Below are 14,827 nucleotides of genomic sequence, written 5' to 3'. Positions count from 1 at the left end.
GGGGGGGGTCCCAGCAGCCTTGTGTCACCGGTGGCTTTGGGGGGGCTGTGTCCCCTAACCCCCAAGGAGCGGCTCTCCATCCTGGGGGGCCAGGCGGGACGGGGGGTGTGGGGTCCTGTCCCCCTGAGCCCCCCCCCCCCTGGTCCTGCAGTGCCCAGGGTGCTCCATCCTGGGGGGTGGATGGTGGGGACAGCAGGGGACATGGTGCCAGCGTGGCCTGGGTGGCTCAGTCCCTGGGGCCCATCTGCAGAGAAGGGGAAGGGAGAAGTGTTGGGGGGGTGGTGGGGGAGCCCTGGGGTGAGGAGGGGGCGTGGGGCCGGGGGGGGTCCCTCACCCCCAGGGATGTCCTGACGGAGGAGAGCTTGAAGAGGACTCGCCGCCACTCCTCGGGGCAGACGGCTTGCAGCTCGGTCCCGCTCATCTGCAGCAGCTGGTGCCCCGTCAGCACCCCCAGGCACCGCACCGTGCTGCAGACAGACGGACAGACAGACGGACGGTAAGGGGTGAGCAGGGCTTGGCCCCCCCCAAACGGAGCCACGCAGCTTGGGGGGCTCAAGGGTCCACCTACATCCGCGAGAAGCCCTTGTCCTTCAGCCAGGCTGTCACCTCCGCCGGCGAGGAGTCGGGGTGCAGTTTGGGGGGGCTGTCCTGGAGTGGGGGACAAGGAGAGGGGACAGCGGGGTGGCCCCCTGCCACCCCCCCCCTGGCGGTGGGGGTGCGGGGAGGGGAGGGGAGAGGGGACACCCACCTGGCTGGCGCTGTGCCCCCCGCTGTGCCCCTGCCCCAGGGGCTCCAGGATGTTGCTGGGGACGAAGCCCTTCTTCCCCCGGCCGTCCTGCACCAGCCACCACTTCTTCTGCTGGTCCAGGACCTAGGGTGTGTGGTGACAGGGAGGTGCTGTCACCCCCTTCCAGCACCCCCGGCAGGCAGGGTGGGGGTCCCCGCTCCATCCTCCCTAGGGGGGGGACACCCCCCGATTTCTACCTGCAGCGTGTCCCCCATCCTGACGCTCAGCTCCTGTGGGTTCCTGCCCTGAAACTCGTACAGGGCCTGCGCCAGCCTCTGGGCAGGGAAGGGGGCCCTGGAGATGGTGGGGGGAGGAGGGGGGGGCATGAGCACCCAGCCGGGGGCCGAATCCTGCCCCAGCCCTCAGCATCCGTGGGGCAGCGGGAGCGCTTACCCTTGGCTGGGGTTGTCCCTCTGGCCAGCGGCCGGCAACTGTGTCGGGAGCTGAGAGAGGGACGGGTGTTGAGAGCGAGTTGGGGAAACTGAGGCAGGCGGCGGGACGTCCTGGCCCCCCCTGTGCTGTACCTGCTCCACGGGAGGGGGCAGCCACCCGTCTGAGAAGACGGGGATGTAGCCGGGCACCAGCTCGCTGTTGGGGTACTCTGCCCTGCAACGGGCAGGGAGAAAGCCGAGGTGGGTGGTGTGACCCCCCCCCCCCCCCAGGCCGGACCCCCTCCTTGGTGCTGGGGGGGCTGGGCCCCACCTGGTCTTGTTCCAGGCGATGCCAAGGGCCTTCCAGGTGCCGTAGTCATCGTGGTGCAGGGTCTCCTCCAGCAGCTCCACCGCCTCCGGCACCAGCAGCGGTGCCTCCACCGCCGGGGCCGGGCTGGGCTTGGGGCAGTGGGCCAGGACCTGCTCCGGGCGGGCAGTGATGGAGCAGCACCCCCATAGCCGCCCCCCAGGAATTTGGGGGGGGTGGGGGGGAGTGAGGGCCACTCCTCACCCTGCTCACCCCTGCGTGGGGGGTTGGGACCCGCTTTTGGGGGCACTCACGAAGGAGAGGGCTGTGAAGATGAGACGCAGCAGCTCGGAGGGGTCTGGCTCCCGCACGTGCCGGTGGGTCCTTCCCTGCGTGGAGGGGGGAAAGGGTGTCCCCACGCAGCCCCCCCCTCCCCACGCAACCCCCCTGCCCCCACACAGCCCCCCTGTCCCCACGCAGCCCCCCCCTCCTCACGCAGCCCTCCGGTCCCCACGCGGCACCCTGTCCCCACGCAGCCCCCCTCCCCACGCAACCCCCTGTCCCCACGCAGCCCCCTGTCCCCACGCAGCCCCCCTGCCCCCACACAGCCCCCTGTCCCCACGCAGGCCTCCCATCCCCACGCAGCCCCCTGCCCCCACACAGCCCCCCTCCCTACGCCCTCCTTCTCCCCACGCAGCCCCCCTCCCCACGCAGCCCCCCTCCCCACGCAACCCCCTGCCCCCACACAGCCCCTCCTGTCCCCACGCAGCCCCTCCTGTCCCCACACAGCCCCCTGTCCCCACACAGCCCCTCCAGTCCCCACGCAGCCCCCTGTCCCCACGCAGCCCCCCTCCCCACGCAGCCCTCCCATTCCCACGCAGCCCCCCTGTCCCCACGCAGCCCCCCTCCCCACGCATCCCCCTGCCCCCACACAGCCCCCTCCCCACGCAGCCCCCTGCCCCCACACAGCCCCCCTCCCCACGCAGCCCCCTGCCCCCACACAGCCCCCTCCCCACGCAGCCCCCTGTCCCCACGCAGCCCCCCTCCCCACGCAGCCCCCTGTCCCCACGCAGCCCCCCTCCCCACGCAACCCCCTGCCCCCACACAGCCCCCCTCCCCACGCAGCCCCCCTCCCCACACAGCCCCCCTCCCCACGCAGCCCCCTCCCCACGCAGCCCCCTGTCCCCACGCAGCCCCCTCCCCACGCAACCCCCTGCCCCCACGCAGCCCCCTCCCCACGCAGCCCCCCTCCCCACACAGCCCCCTCCCCACGCAGCCCCCCCCTCCCCACGCAGCCCAGCAGCGGAGCGGGCAGGGACGTGCCAGGGATGCCCACGAGCCATGGGGTCACATCCAGCCCAGCGGGACCTACCACGAGGTTGAGGGCGTATTTCACCTTCTGGAAGAAGTCCACGTAGTCATCCCTGGGGGGCAGACCTGGAGGGGCAGAGAGGGGGGGCTGGCACCGGGATGGCCCCCCCGGCCCCCCGCCAGTCCCCCGGGGCACAGCCCTCCCTCATCACCTTTGTTCTTCATCTTCCTCTTCTTCAGGTTGGTGGTGCTGACCATGCCCAGGGCCGTCTTCAGCCGGACCACGAAGAGGTCCAAGTCCCTCAGCACGTGGTTGAGGACCTCCTGCAGGAGCAGGATGGGACCCGGTGGGTGCCGGCGGCGAGGGCTGGGGTGTCCCCATTTGAGGTGGGGTGGATGAGGGATGGGACTTACAACATCCCGGTCCACGCTGGACGTGACCTGGCCCGGGGGGTTGGTCCATGGCATCTGCTGGGTGTCTGGCAAGCCTGGTGACAGCAGAGGGTCCCAGCTCTGCTCCCCATGACCCCACTCCCACCCTCTGCTCCTGGGGAAACTGAGGCATGCTGCAAACCCCACCCGAGACTCACTGTAGTCCGAGGAGGGCGGCCCACTCCGGGGGGGTGCGTGGAAGTCGGGCTCGGGGATCTCTGCCCACCGCTCCGGGGCTGTGTAGGGACCCTGCGCGTACGGGGGGCCGGGCTCAGCGGCACGTCCAGGCTGCTCCTGGGCAAGGAGGGACGGGGAGGGGGAGCTGAGGGGGGGCTGAGCCTGGGGATGGGGATGGGGTATGGGGCGGGGGATCTGTGTCCGTGGGTATGGGGTAGGAGGGAGGCCTGAGCCCAAGGACGTATGGGGTATGGGGTGGGGGGGAGGTAGAAGGGGGCTGAGCCTGGGGATGGGGTATGGGGGACGCAGGCTGTGCCCATGGGGGTGTGCCCAGGGAGGGGGTATGGGGGTGTGGGGGGGTCTGTGTCCGTGGGGATGGGGTAGGAGATGGGCTGAGCCAGGAGCTGGGGTACTGAGGCAAAAGAGGGGGTCCACCCCCCGGGAGGGTGAGGGGGGGTCCCTGCCAAGAGGCAGGAGGGGAGCAGGCAGAAGGGGGTCTGCGCCCACAGGGAGGGACTGTATGGGGGGCGTGGGGGCAGCGTGGGCTTATCCCCCCCCCACACGGAGACCCCCACAGACCCCCCACAACTTGTGGGGGGGGCCGACTTGGGGGACCAGGCCTGGGCTGTCCCCAGGGAGGGGGCGAAGAACCCCGTACCCCCTTACCTGTGCCCATACTGACTCCTCTGCTCCTCCTTCCACTGCTTCACCAGCTTCTGCAGGCTGCTCTTCAGCGGCTCTGCCTGGCACGGACCCACCACCATCAACCCCTCCATCCCGGGGTGCTGCCCCCCCCCCCGCCCACCCTCAGGGCTCACCCCCAGATGGTCACACTGGAAGAGCAGGACGCTGGTCCCCGGGGGACCCTGCTCCTGCACGCTGATGGCCAACACCGAGTCGTAGCCGCAGATGCCCAGCGCGGCCGAGCACCCCTGCACGCTGCCCAGCGGGTAGGCCTCCAGCTCCTCCTGGCCGGGGGGGAAATGGGGTGCTCAGCCCCCCCCAGAATGGCTGGTAGGGTTAAAGGGCTAAGGGGATGCAAGGGTTATAGGGGTGCTAGGGCATGGGGGGCTTGTCGGGTCGTGAGGGTGTAAGGCTTAATGGGGGTGGTGGGGCTATGGGGTGGCATAGCCAGGGGAATGCCAGGCTTTTGGGGGTGCTGAGTCTGGGGGGTGTCATGGGGTAGGGTTGTGGGTGCAAGGGTTGGGGGTAGCAGAGTTATAGGGGTGCCAGGTTATAGGGGTGCAAGGGTTGGGGGGTGGCAAGGTTATAGCAGGGTGCCAGGTTATAGGGGTGCAAGGGTGTGGGAGGGTACCAGGGTTATGGGGGTGCCATAGCTGGGGGAATACCGGATTTGTGGGGGTTTTGGGTCCAGGGCGGGTGTCATGGCCAAGGTGGGTGCTAGGGCTAGGGGTGCAGGGTGTGTGCCAGGGCCTGGGGGCGTTGAAAGGCTGACGTGTGTGCTGGGGTGAAGGGGGTACCAGGACTAATGGGGTGCCATGGCTGGAGCGGGTGTTGGGGCCAAGGGGGGTGCAAGGGCCATTGGGGGGGGGGATGCCAGGGTTATGGGGGTGCCAGAGCTGCAGGGGGTGCCACAGCTGGGTGAACACCAAATTTATGGGGGTGCTGGGTCCAGAGTGGGTGCCGTGGGCATGCTGGGTGCCATGGCCAGGGGGTACCAGGCTTCGGGGGGTGCGCTGGCCAGGGGGTACCTTGCTCTCCACATCCCTCAGCACCAATTCCTGGTCCTTGACTTGCAGGATGAGGTCCTGCCCCCAGACCCGTCCCTGAGCCTCCAGCACCTTCAGGCGCGCCAGGCAGTCATCGATGCTGCGGATGTCCCTCTCCAGGCGCACCGTGAGCAGGTGCTGGGGGGGACACGGCACCGGGTGTCACCGAGTGCCCTGTCGCCACTCCACGCTCTGCAAACCGGGGGCACCCTGGCAAATTTGGGGGTCTCCTACCTCAACGTGGTGCTGGAAATTGCTTTGGGGCTTGAGCAGGGTCTGGCCGTAGTCCTTGCGCTGGTCTGCAGGGGCACGTGGGGTCAGGGGACGGGGACAGGTTGGGGACGGGGAGCAGGGGGATTTTGGGGTGCAGCCCTCACTCACTGTAGATGCTTTTCCCGCTGGGGCGGGCGAAGCTGTTGGACCGTTGGAGCAGGGAGCTGTCGTTGTATTTGCTCCTGGGTGGACAGACGGACGGACCTTTGTGCCCTGCAGCATGGTCCCCTCTCCCCACCCAGCCCTCGGGGGTCCCCAAGGCGGGGACACCCCCACCCTGCAGGGTACTCACCGGGACGGGGGGTTGCCCCAGTGGCCGAAGGGCTCTCCCATCTTGCCGGGGGCAGCGAGGGCGGCTCGATCCTGCTACGGGGTCCTAGGCTGGGCACGGTCCCCACATCACCCCCAGCGTGTCCCCAACCACCTGAGGCCCCTCCCATGCCACCCCCCCCCCCCCCGGATGGTGGCATCACCCTGGTCCCCACCAGCACCCCCCTGCCCACCCATCCCCAGCCATCCTGCCCCATCCCAGCTCCGCAGGGTACCCCTGGAGGCCAGAGCCAACCCCCCCCCATCATTAGATGGGGTCCCTGTCCTGGGGGACACCCAGGGTGCCCCCGCTCACCCCGATCCCCGTGCCGCTGGCTTGGCCGCCCAGGCTGGAAGTGCGCAGCGGAGGGTGGCGCGGGCAGGGGCAAGGGCTTGACGTCGGCACCGCACCCGCCTGCTCTTTGCCCGATGGCGTCTGCTTCAAGGCGAGGAGGGGGGGACAGGGAAGGGGGGGGACAACCACCTGCCACAACTGCCACCACCCCCCCGCTCACCCCGGGCTGCCCACCCTGTGGCAGGGCTTGCTCGCCTCGGGGGCACCCAGGTGGGACTGCAGCCCTGAGCGGGCAGGGTGTCCCCCACCCCAAGGCCGGCCTGGTTCTCCCCCCCCCCCCCCCCGGGGTGAGCCTTGATGATGTCCCGCACGGCAGCACCCAACCCTCTCTCCCACAGGCCTCTGTGCCCGTGCCCGGCGGGTAACCCTGGGCTCGCCCTGAAACTTGTTTGCCGCTGGGAAAACCCTTCCAGGGTGGCTTGTGCCAAGGAAGGGGCCGGATCCGGCGTGTGGGTCCGTGACTTGGGTTAAGGCTGGTGGCAGCAGGGTCACTGTCCCCAGCGCTGTGGGGTCCCCTTTGCAGGACCTGTCCCTCGGCACCCCCAGGAACATCAAGGAGAGCTCTGGCCCCAGTCTGTGCCCCCCGGCCGGGGGACAGTGGGTGGCCACGGTGTGGTTGGTGCTGGCCGGGGGTCGTGTCCGTGGGACCGGGCTGACCCGCTGGCCCTCCTTCCCTCGGCACAGCGAGGTGGGTTTTGGGTTCATTTTGAGCCTTTTGGCTTCTCTGGGCTGGTCCTGATGCAGCTTGCGGGGGATGATGGGTTGGCTGGGCTGTGGCCACTGTGTCCCCAAGGGTCCCATCTGTGCCCCCAGCCCCGCAGGCTGTCACATCCCGGCTGACCCTCTCTCTCCGTTTTCTTACCAGGTTTTTGGGCCAAACTGGTCCCACTGCAGAGGGACCCCGGCATCGCACCCCAGGGCATCGCACCCCAGGGCATCGCACGGAGCAGGCGGTGACGCCCCTTTGGGGGTGCTCGGGGACCGTCGGTGGACAGGTACGAGCAGGGCCGGGGGGGGCTGGGAATGGCCCCAGGGAGCGGGGAGGGGGTGTAGGGGTTGGGGTCGTGCCTCAGTTTCCCCATTTCAGGGAGGGGCAGGGTGCAGTCCCACCTCCGGCCACCAGGGGGCAGTACGTCTCCACGTCACCCGGTGCCCAGACGTGTGACACCCCCCAGATGTGTGACCCCCCCAGATGTGTGACCCCCCCCAGATGTCCACCCCCCCATATGTCCCACATGTGCAGGGTCCCAGATGTGCCCGGTGCCACCCCAGGTCCCGCTGGCACAGCCGACCCCACCGGAGTCCCTGGTGCTGGGGACATCTGGGTGACACTTCTCGAGGGGGGGGATCCAAGCGGCCGCCTGTCCTGTGGCCTCACGCTCCCCGTGGGAGGTTTGGGGTTACAGCCCCCCAATAGCTCAGCCCCCCCCCAGTAGATATACTGCTGTGGAAGGGAATTGGGGGGGGTCCCCTGACATGGTCCCCCTGTCCCCTCCTCCTTAGGGACCTGGCACCCTGCCTGGAGTGGGGAGGGCATGGGGAGGAGTTTGGGGAGCAAAGGGGGGGGTCTCTTGGGATATGGGCCAAAATGCCCCCCCCAAACCCCTCCCCCCCGAGGGCCCTGTCCTGCTCCGGAGGGGATTTCAATGGCATTTGGGACCCATTTAGGGTCGTGGGTGCTGGCTGGACGGAGGGTGCTTGTCCCTGTGCTGCTCCCCACTTCACCTAGTGCCACCCGCCAGCCAGCGCTGGGCCACGTTGGGGTGCAGTGCCACCACAGCACCCACAGCACCCGCGGGGAGCCAGGGCCCCCAGCCCCCTTACTGGGAGCACTGGGGAGCGGGTAACTGGGGTGCCACAGCATCCCCAGCTCTGCTGGCTCCCTGCACCGCCCAGGGTGCCCGGGTCCTTCCTGGTGACAGTCCCCAGCACCGGGGTGGCCTTGAAGGTGTGACGAGCTGCGGGGAGGAAGCCAAGTCCCTGTGACAGGGACGACAAACCCCGTCAGGCACTTGTTAACCGGGGACGCCGGCGGCACCGGCTCAACCCCAAATTGTGCACCCGGGGGTGTCCCCGGCCACCCCAAGCTCCCCCCGCACCCAAGCCATGTCCTGAGGGCTGCACCAAGGCACCCCGATGCCCCCCGCCCCAGCGCTGCCGCAAGCTCGGCTGTGCCTCAGTTTCCCCAGCCGCATCCCGCCGCCTCTCCGGGCTTGGCTGTGGCGCGGGGGCTACGTCAGGCTGGAGGAATCCGGCTCCTTCCCCGCCTCTTTATGGCACCCGTGGGTGTGGGGTGCGCTTGATCCCCCCCTGGCAGCACCCACGGCATGGGGAGGCCCGTGGCCCATCCATGTCCACCCCTCCGCAGGGACAGGGTGCTCGCCCCGCCCCTTCCCAGCTCCTCCCAGTCACCCCACTGGGTAAGCTGGGAATGGCGCTGGCTGCAGAAATGTTATTACAAACCCATTTTTATTTTTTTTCCCCTTGATTCCCGGCCAGAGGCGACACCTCCCTGCGCAGCTCCTGCGCTGCCGAGCCCCCTCACCCTCCCCAGGCTCGGGAAGTCCCCAGGGGCCACCAACCCCCTTGGGAAGAGCCGGGAAGGGGCTCGGAGGCTTCTCCCACCCCTCCCGCCCGGGGTAACGCCGAAGCCTTTTGCCATTTCAGGTTTAGAAACCCCCGGCATCAAAATGTGCTAAATCACTGAATTGACCCCAAAACGCAGCTTTTCTGGGGAGGAAAATGGCCTCATCCTGCACCCCCTTTTCTGCCCTGTGAAGCTCCTAGGTGAGGGGACACCCACACCCGCCAAGGGGACAGCCCTGGGTACGCAGCCCGATGCCCTGCACCAGCCATCAGCCACCCACCCCGTCCCCCCTGGGGACGCAGGATCAGGCCCTACCCCAGGGGCAACATGGGGTTGGTGCAGATTTGGGGGTACCCAGGCACAGGGGGACTGCGGGGCCACCAATTCCTGGAATTACCGGTGACACATCGCTCCCGGCCAGGTGCCACCAGGGTTGCAGTGCCGGAAAGCAGCTGTGGCTCTGGCTGCTGGGTGCCAGCCAGCGGCGCAAACCACCGGCCAGCCTGGATCCGTCCCCACGTCACCAAGGCGAAGCGCGGGGCGGACGCGGTGTACCCAGACCTGCCACCTAATTGCTGGGGACCAGCGGCTCCCCGTCATTTTGGGGACACGTGGGGATGGTTTAACCCCTTGGGGGCTGGGAAACTGTGTCAGATCATTCTCCTCGGGCTGGAGGAATGGCATGGCACGGCACGGCACGGCATGGCATGGCATGGCACGGCAAGGCACAGCTCCCCAGGGTCAGGATGTCCCTCTCGGTGATGCCCAAATCCACAAGTCCTTCTGCCCGCCGTGGGATCTCTTTGGTGGTGTCGGTGACAAGCCGATGTCCAAACCGTCACGGCAGCCAGGCTCAGATGCTGTTTTGGGGTGACAGGGGGGAACAGACGGAGACCTGTCACCCTGCAGCCCGCTCGCTGTGTCCCCGTCCACGGTCACCCCGCTGCCTTGTCCCTGCCTGTGGTTTTAGACCCGTCTCCACCGAACGAGTGGGGCCGGAGCCGGAGCGGGGGAGTCCCAGGTGGGTGCTCGGCCGTGGCGGTGCCTGGGGGATGCTCCTGCCGGCACTGGACTGGGGTCGCATCCTGCCAAGGGGCTTAGCACTCGCCTGGCATGGCCACTGCAGGAGGGCATCACGGAGCTGGTGCCATGCCGAGAGCCACCGCGGGGTCCCTGTCACCCTGCTGGGTCTCTTTGCCGTGGGGGCTGCGTCTCCCCCTCCGCCATCCCCGGAGGTCCCAGCTCGGTGCCGCCACCAAACCCTTCGCTTCCCCAGGAATATCCTGGGGGTCACCCAAAGGGAGAGGCCCCTTGGGGTCCCAGCCCCAAGCCCAGTGCCCCGAGCTCCGCGGCTGTGGGGTGTCCTGGCCCTCGTTGCTCTGGGTTATCCCAGTTTTGCCAGCGTGCCGCTGAATCCCATCTCTTCGGCAGAGCGGGAGATCTCTGGGGCTTTTCTAGCCCATCGGCTTTCCAAAATCGCTCCAGCAACATCCTTGAAGGCTTTTCAGAAGCAGCACCCCAGAAGCAGCACCATCCTTCTCTGCTTCTTAACCTGCTGCTGATTTTTTTTCCCCCTCTCTCATTTCTGGAGGATGATGAAGATGCTGGCGAGCGGGTGATGCACTGGGGGTTACGAGGGCGGCAGGCACCCGTGCCTGGTTCAGCTGGGCATGCCCATGGCTGGTGGCTCCCAGCTGAGCTGCAGGGACCTGGCTGGAGACTGGTGACCTTCGTACCTTGAGGTTTTTTGCTTTGAAGAGGCTGAAATGGAAAAGAGCAGCAAGGGAGCTACCCGTGCTGCAGAGCATCGGGGATGCAAGCATCACATGGGTCCCTCCAAATCCTGAGCCATCATCCCAGCCCACGGACAGGGCAGGAGCCCCGTGGAGGCACAGATGGCCACATGAAAAGCTTTTTTACCTCCAGAGAAGCAGCCGGCCCCATGGCTTTGGCCACAAACCTGCAAAAAGCATCTTGCTTTTGGGGTGAAGAGGGAAAACTGGCATTCCCGGGGCCACCTCTCTATGCATGGGACCCGTCCTGCTTCACTCCCCACCACGTCTCATCCTGGTAGCACAGCCCAGCCATGGCCCGGGGATTTCCAGAGGTGGTGGTGGCCAAAAGGGCACTGGCAACACACATATTTAATTAGAGGTGATGAGGGCACACAAACAAGCAGGTTACAGCCTGTTCGGTGGTGGCCGCGTTGCTGCAAATCCCTGGAGGCTTTGGAGGTTCTTCTCAGTGTTTCCCATGCTCTGGATGCCAGGGGAAGGATGGTTTCGGGGTAAGCACCGGCTGGGAGACGCGGCTGGGGGTGGGAGAGGGCAGGGGGGTGGGTCGGGGAGGTCAGACCTCCAAAATCATCCCTGCCCGTGGACATGTCCCTCTCCGGGATGGGGAGTGGGTCCCTGATGGGCAGAGTGCAGGGAAGCCCAAGCAGCCCGGGGACCCCAGCGAGCCAAAGGAGAGCTTGGAAAGGGGTTTATTCTGCTCCGGTTTTGGCATTTGGGATGAGTTCCCCCATGGGAAGAGCTGGTGTCTCCATTGCCCCGGTGCTGCCCCTCCACCCCGCTTCCCACCCCAGCCATCCTCATCATCGCTGCCCAAACCGGGGGTGAACCTAACCTGAAAGCTGCCCAATGTGCCCTGCCAGAGCAGCACCCTCTCTAGCAGCAGGATCTGGCCCTTGGAACTTTCCTCCACCCCTAAAACCCCACAAATTCAGGGGTGAGCAGAGCTCAGCCACCAAATCCCTCATCCTGGGAGGCTGAGGGACCCGACGGGGTCTGGGCACGGCAGCAAAAGGAGCTCAGCAAAGCCCCGGAGCCCCAGCTTTTCCCTCAAAGAAAATGAGCTGAGTTTCTCACCTGGACGGAGCAGCCAGAGCCGGTTGGGGACCCAAACCCATCACCATCAACCGGTGCAGCTGGGCTGTGAGATTTGCCTTTAGATATCAAACCTGGGGCCACGACGGAGAGGAGGACAGGGTCAAATGGCGCAACTGATGGTGTTTCCAGGAAAAACACATTTTTACCGGCATCTTCCCAGGGAGGGTGATGAAGGTGGTGAATGAGGCAGCCCACGGGTGATGGCAGCACATGATGCTGAGCTGGTTCGGGTGCAGAGGGCACAGCCAAAAAAGGCCGCGGTGGGTTGTGATGGGTGGTTCCCTTCCCGAGGTGATGTGCTGCTGAGTCAACGTTCAAAGAGACCTCGTGGGTGGTGGCATCGATTTGGGAGCCACCCGTGAGGTCCCTGGCCGGGGACAGGCGAGGAGCATGCTGCCGAGCACGGGTTCATGGTGTCTTGCTTGATGGAGAAGCTCGGAGGAAATTGTGAAAGGGTGACCGGATGCCATCTGCATGGGGCGGTGGAAGACGCAGCATGAGCTGGGTGGGAAAAACCCACAGCAGGAGGTTCCCAGGGCATCAGATGGGGTGGGTTTCTCCTCACACGTCATCAGATGCATCCTCAAAGTAGTGTCTTGGGTCCTTCCTACCCTCGGGGGTGGGAGCTGGGTAAAAGGTGGTTGCAAAAGGACGCAGAGCTGGAAAGGGGGGAATTGGAGCAGGATTAGGAGCACTATGAGGTGTTTTAAGCAAAATCCCAACTGCTGCTCCTGTCATCAGGTGGCATCTCCCACACTTCCCCATGCTCCCCGGTCCCACGAGAGACACGGGGCTGGAGTCTGGGTGCCCCAAGTCCCCCAGTGCTGTTTCCAGACTGACACAGTTGGGGCTTGCTGAGACACAAGCGGCTGGTTTTTCTGCCAGAAGGCAACTGTTTCCTGCCAGAAAATGTTGTTCCATCGATAAATAATTGGAATGGAAAGTGTTTGACCTTCCCCATTGTTTGGCTCCAGTGGGAAGCTGGCAGGGGAGGAGAAACCATTGGCTCGCCCATCTTATTCAGCCCAGTGCAGCTTCTGCTGGACACCGGGAGGGACGTGTGCCTGGATGCCATAAGCATCTAGGACTGTTTGCCAGCTGGCAAGGGGTTGATCAGGTCCTAAAATTGCTCTGCGAAAGCTTGCGGAGAAGAGTATCCAAATCCCTGAAGGCTTGGACACACTCTTTCTTTTTTTGGCATGCCTCTGGTCTCTTCCTACCTGCAAGCCCCAGGCGGCACCTTCAGCCTGAATTCAACCAAAAGCCAGTGCCTTTTTCTCCTGGTTTGGAAGGTGTTCCATGAGCATGCCACCAACGGATGCGGCAAAGGTAGGGGAATAGCAAACGCAGGTGATTCACCGATGGTTTTGGGAATAACTCATCCCTACGAGTCCTCAGGTCCCCCATCAGCAAGGGCTGGAGAAGCCAGCGGGGCTGGGGAGAGGAGCTGCAAGGCTCTGCATCCCCTGTGGGTGATTTTTGCCATCTGAGCATCTCCCAGTGCTTAGTTCAGCCTCCAAAGTGGCTTTTAAGGGACAGGCAAGAGACGAAGGCCAAGGTCCATGAGGCTGGGAGATGGCTGATGCCTCCTGAGATGCCTCCAGCAGCTTCCTGGGGTCACATCGCTCATACGGGATGTAGATGGTCCTAGAGGGATGTGGTGGGTCTGAGCTGGTGCCTGCAGATTTAGACCTCCTTGGTCTTGGCTGGTCTGGTTGGAGACACCTTGGCCAAGGCCAGTCTATGGCACGTGAGGGAGCTGAGTGTCTCTGAGCCATCTCGGGGTCTGGCAGATGGAGATGTCGATGGAGGAGCTGGGGTTCGGCTCGCTCCAGGTGGGGGCTGGTGCGGTGGTGCAGGACGCTCATCAGGTCCTTCCGAGGAGGCCACGGTGAAGGGCTGGACCTGGGGCATCCTGAACCGGGATGGTTCAGGCTTGTAGGCACCCCGGCCCGTAAAAAGGGACCTTCTGGCTCCAGATGCTGAAATCGGGCAATTGCTTGAAAATGTCAGCTTGCATTTAAATAAAATAAAATAAAATAACAAAGCAGCATGCTTCTGGCTTTCAGGGTGGTGCAAACCCAGACATCAAGAGCAGACTGCAAAGACCCGGGGCCATGGGCAAGTCTGGGGCAGAGGGAGAAGAAAGCCCTGCTCCGCGGTGGCTCGGACCCCGTAAGGAATACTCCATACGGCACCGTCCTCGCCGTTGCCCCTGCAGCTAGGTTTTTTTGGCTATTTGTTTTGGTTATTTATAACTTTCCCCCTTTTGTTTTTAATTTTCCAGCAGCATCTCGCTGCTCCGGGGAGGACTGAGATACACCCGGCCCCGGCATGCAGGCGGTGGCTGCTTCGCAGAAGAGCAGAAATGGGGATTGCAGGTCCTGGGGGACCTCCTGGGGTGCACAGCACCCGCCAGCACCTAGGGGTGACCCCATGCCAAGAGAAAGGGGCTCGGGAAGATGCATTTGAGAAGGAGCCTAGCTCACTGGAGGGGTTAAAGCTCTGTTCCCGGGAAGATCCAGCTCTTTTCCAGCCTGAGTAAGCCCATTGCTCCTGCCAAAACCCGGCGCTGAAGGCCGTTGTGGGGTTTTTTTCGGCTGTAAGCAGCATTGCTCGATGGTGCCGCACGACCCACGGGGCCGGCACCGCTCAAACCAGAAGGCGTTTTGATAACATTCGTTAATTAAGAGCTGTCAAGAGGTGCTACCCAGATGCTGGGATGGGAACCTGCCATGGAGGAGGCACTGGGGGGCTCTGCAGCCGCCCCGTCCCCGCCACCGTTTTGGGGTCATGTTTGGCAAAACCCCTCGGAGGGACGGTGGGGATTTGTGGCTGCAGCGAGGACGAGAAGCACCACGGCAGCGCCGGGCAGTGTGTCTGGCCAAACCATGCTGGCTATTTTCAAATGCCCATGTGGACCACCCGCCTGGCCCCAAATTTTTGGGGCATGGAAAGCAGCCGGTTGCATTGCACTGGGAGGGGGGATGCTGGTGTCACCTCCGGTCCCTGGCCAGCGCCGCGGGATGGGCATGGAGAGGCGAGATGGGGGTGGCCGGAGGGGTTAAATCTTCCCTGCTCCCGGGAAGGGCCGGCTCCTTTCCAGCCTGAGTAAGCCCATCACCCTGCCAAAACCCTGCTCAGCGCTGAAGGCCAGCGTGGGGTTCTTCCGCCTGAAGAACGATGCTCGATGCCTGACGCACTGGCTGCAGGGGCACGGAGCAGCACGGGGTGAGGAATACATCCCGGCATAACCTGGCCTTGAGCCAGCGATGCCAGCACTCCAAAATCCCACCG

The 14,827-nt window shown here is 65.2% G+C and overlaps 1 protein-coding gene across 1 annotated transcript; it reads right to left on the bottom strand.

Annotated features, from left to right (window-relative positions):
* Window positions 1-226: 226 nt before the first annotated feature.
* Window positions 227-5,721, bottom strand: EPS8L3 (EPS8 signaling adaptor L3). Its single transcript, XM_072845043.1, is given in 18 exon segments — window positions 227-244; window positions 335-467; window positions 569-648; window positions 743-871; window positions 985-1,081; window positions 1,181-1,393; window positions 1,490-1,638; window positions 1,780-1,854; window positions 2,838-2,902; window positions 2,989-3,100; window positions 3,191-3,463; window positions 3,466-3,502; window positions 4,052-4,128; window positions 4,204-4,353; window positions 5,098-5,253; window positions 5,350-5,414; window positions 5,497-5,570; window positions 5,681-5,721. Coding segments are annotated over 18 exon segments (1,944 nt in total).
* Between the last annotated feature and the right edge of the window lie 9,106 nt (window positions 5,722-14,827).

This window comes from Ciconia boyciana, chromosome 23 (assembly GCF_034638445.1).
Source record: "Ciconia boyciana chromosome 23, ASM3463844v1, whole genome shotgun sequence".
In the NCBI taxonomy this organism is placed as follows: domain Eukaryota; kingdom Metazoa; phylum Chordata; class Aves; order Ciconiiformes; family Ciconiidae; genus Ciconia; species Ciconia boyciana.
Note: the sequence above shows the minus strand (reverse complement) of the source record. Positions and strands in the feature narration are given on the sequence as shown.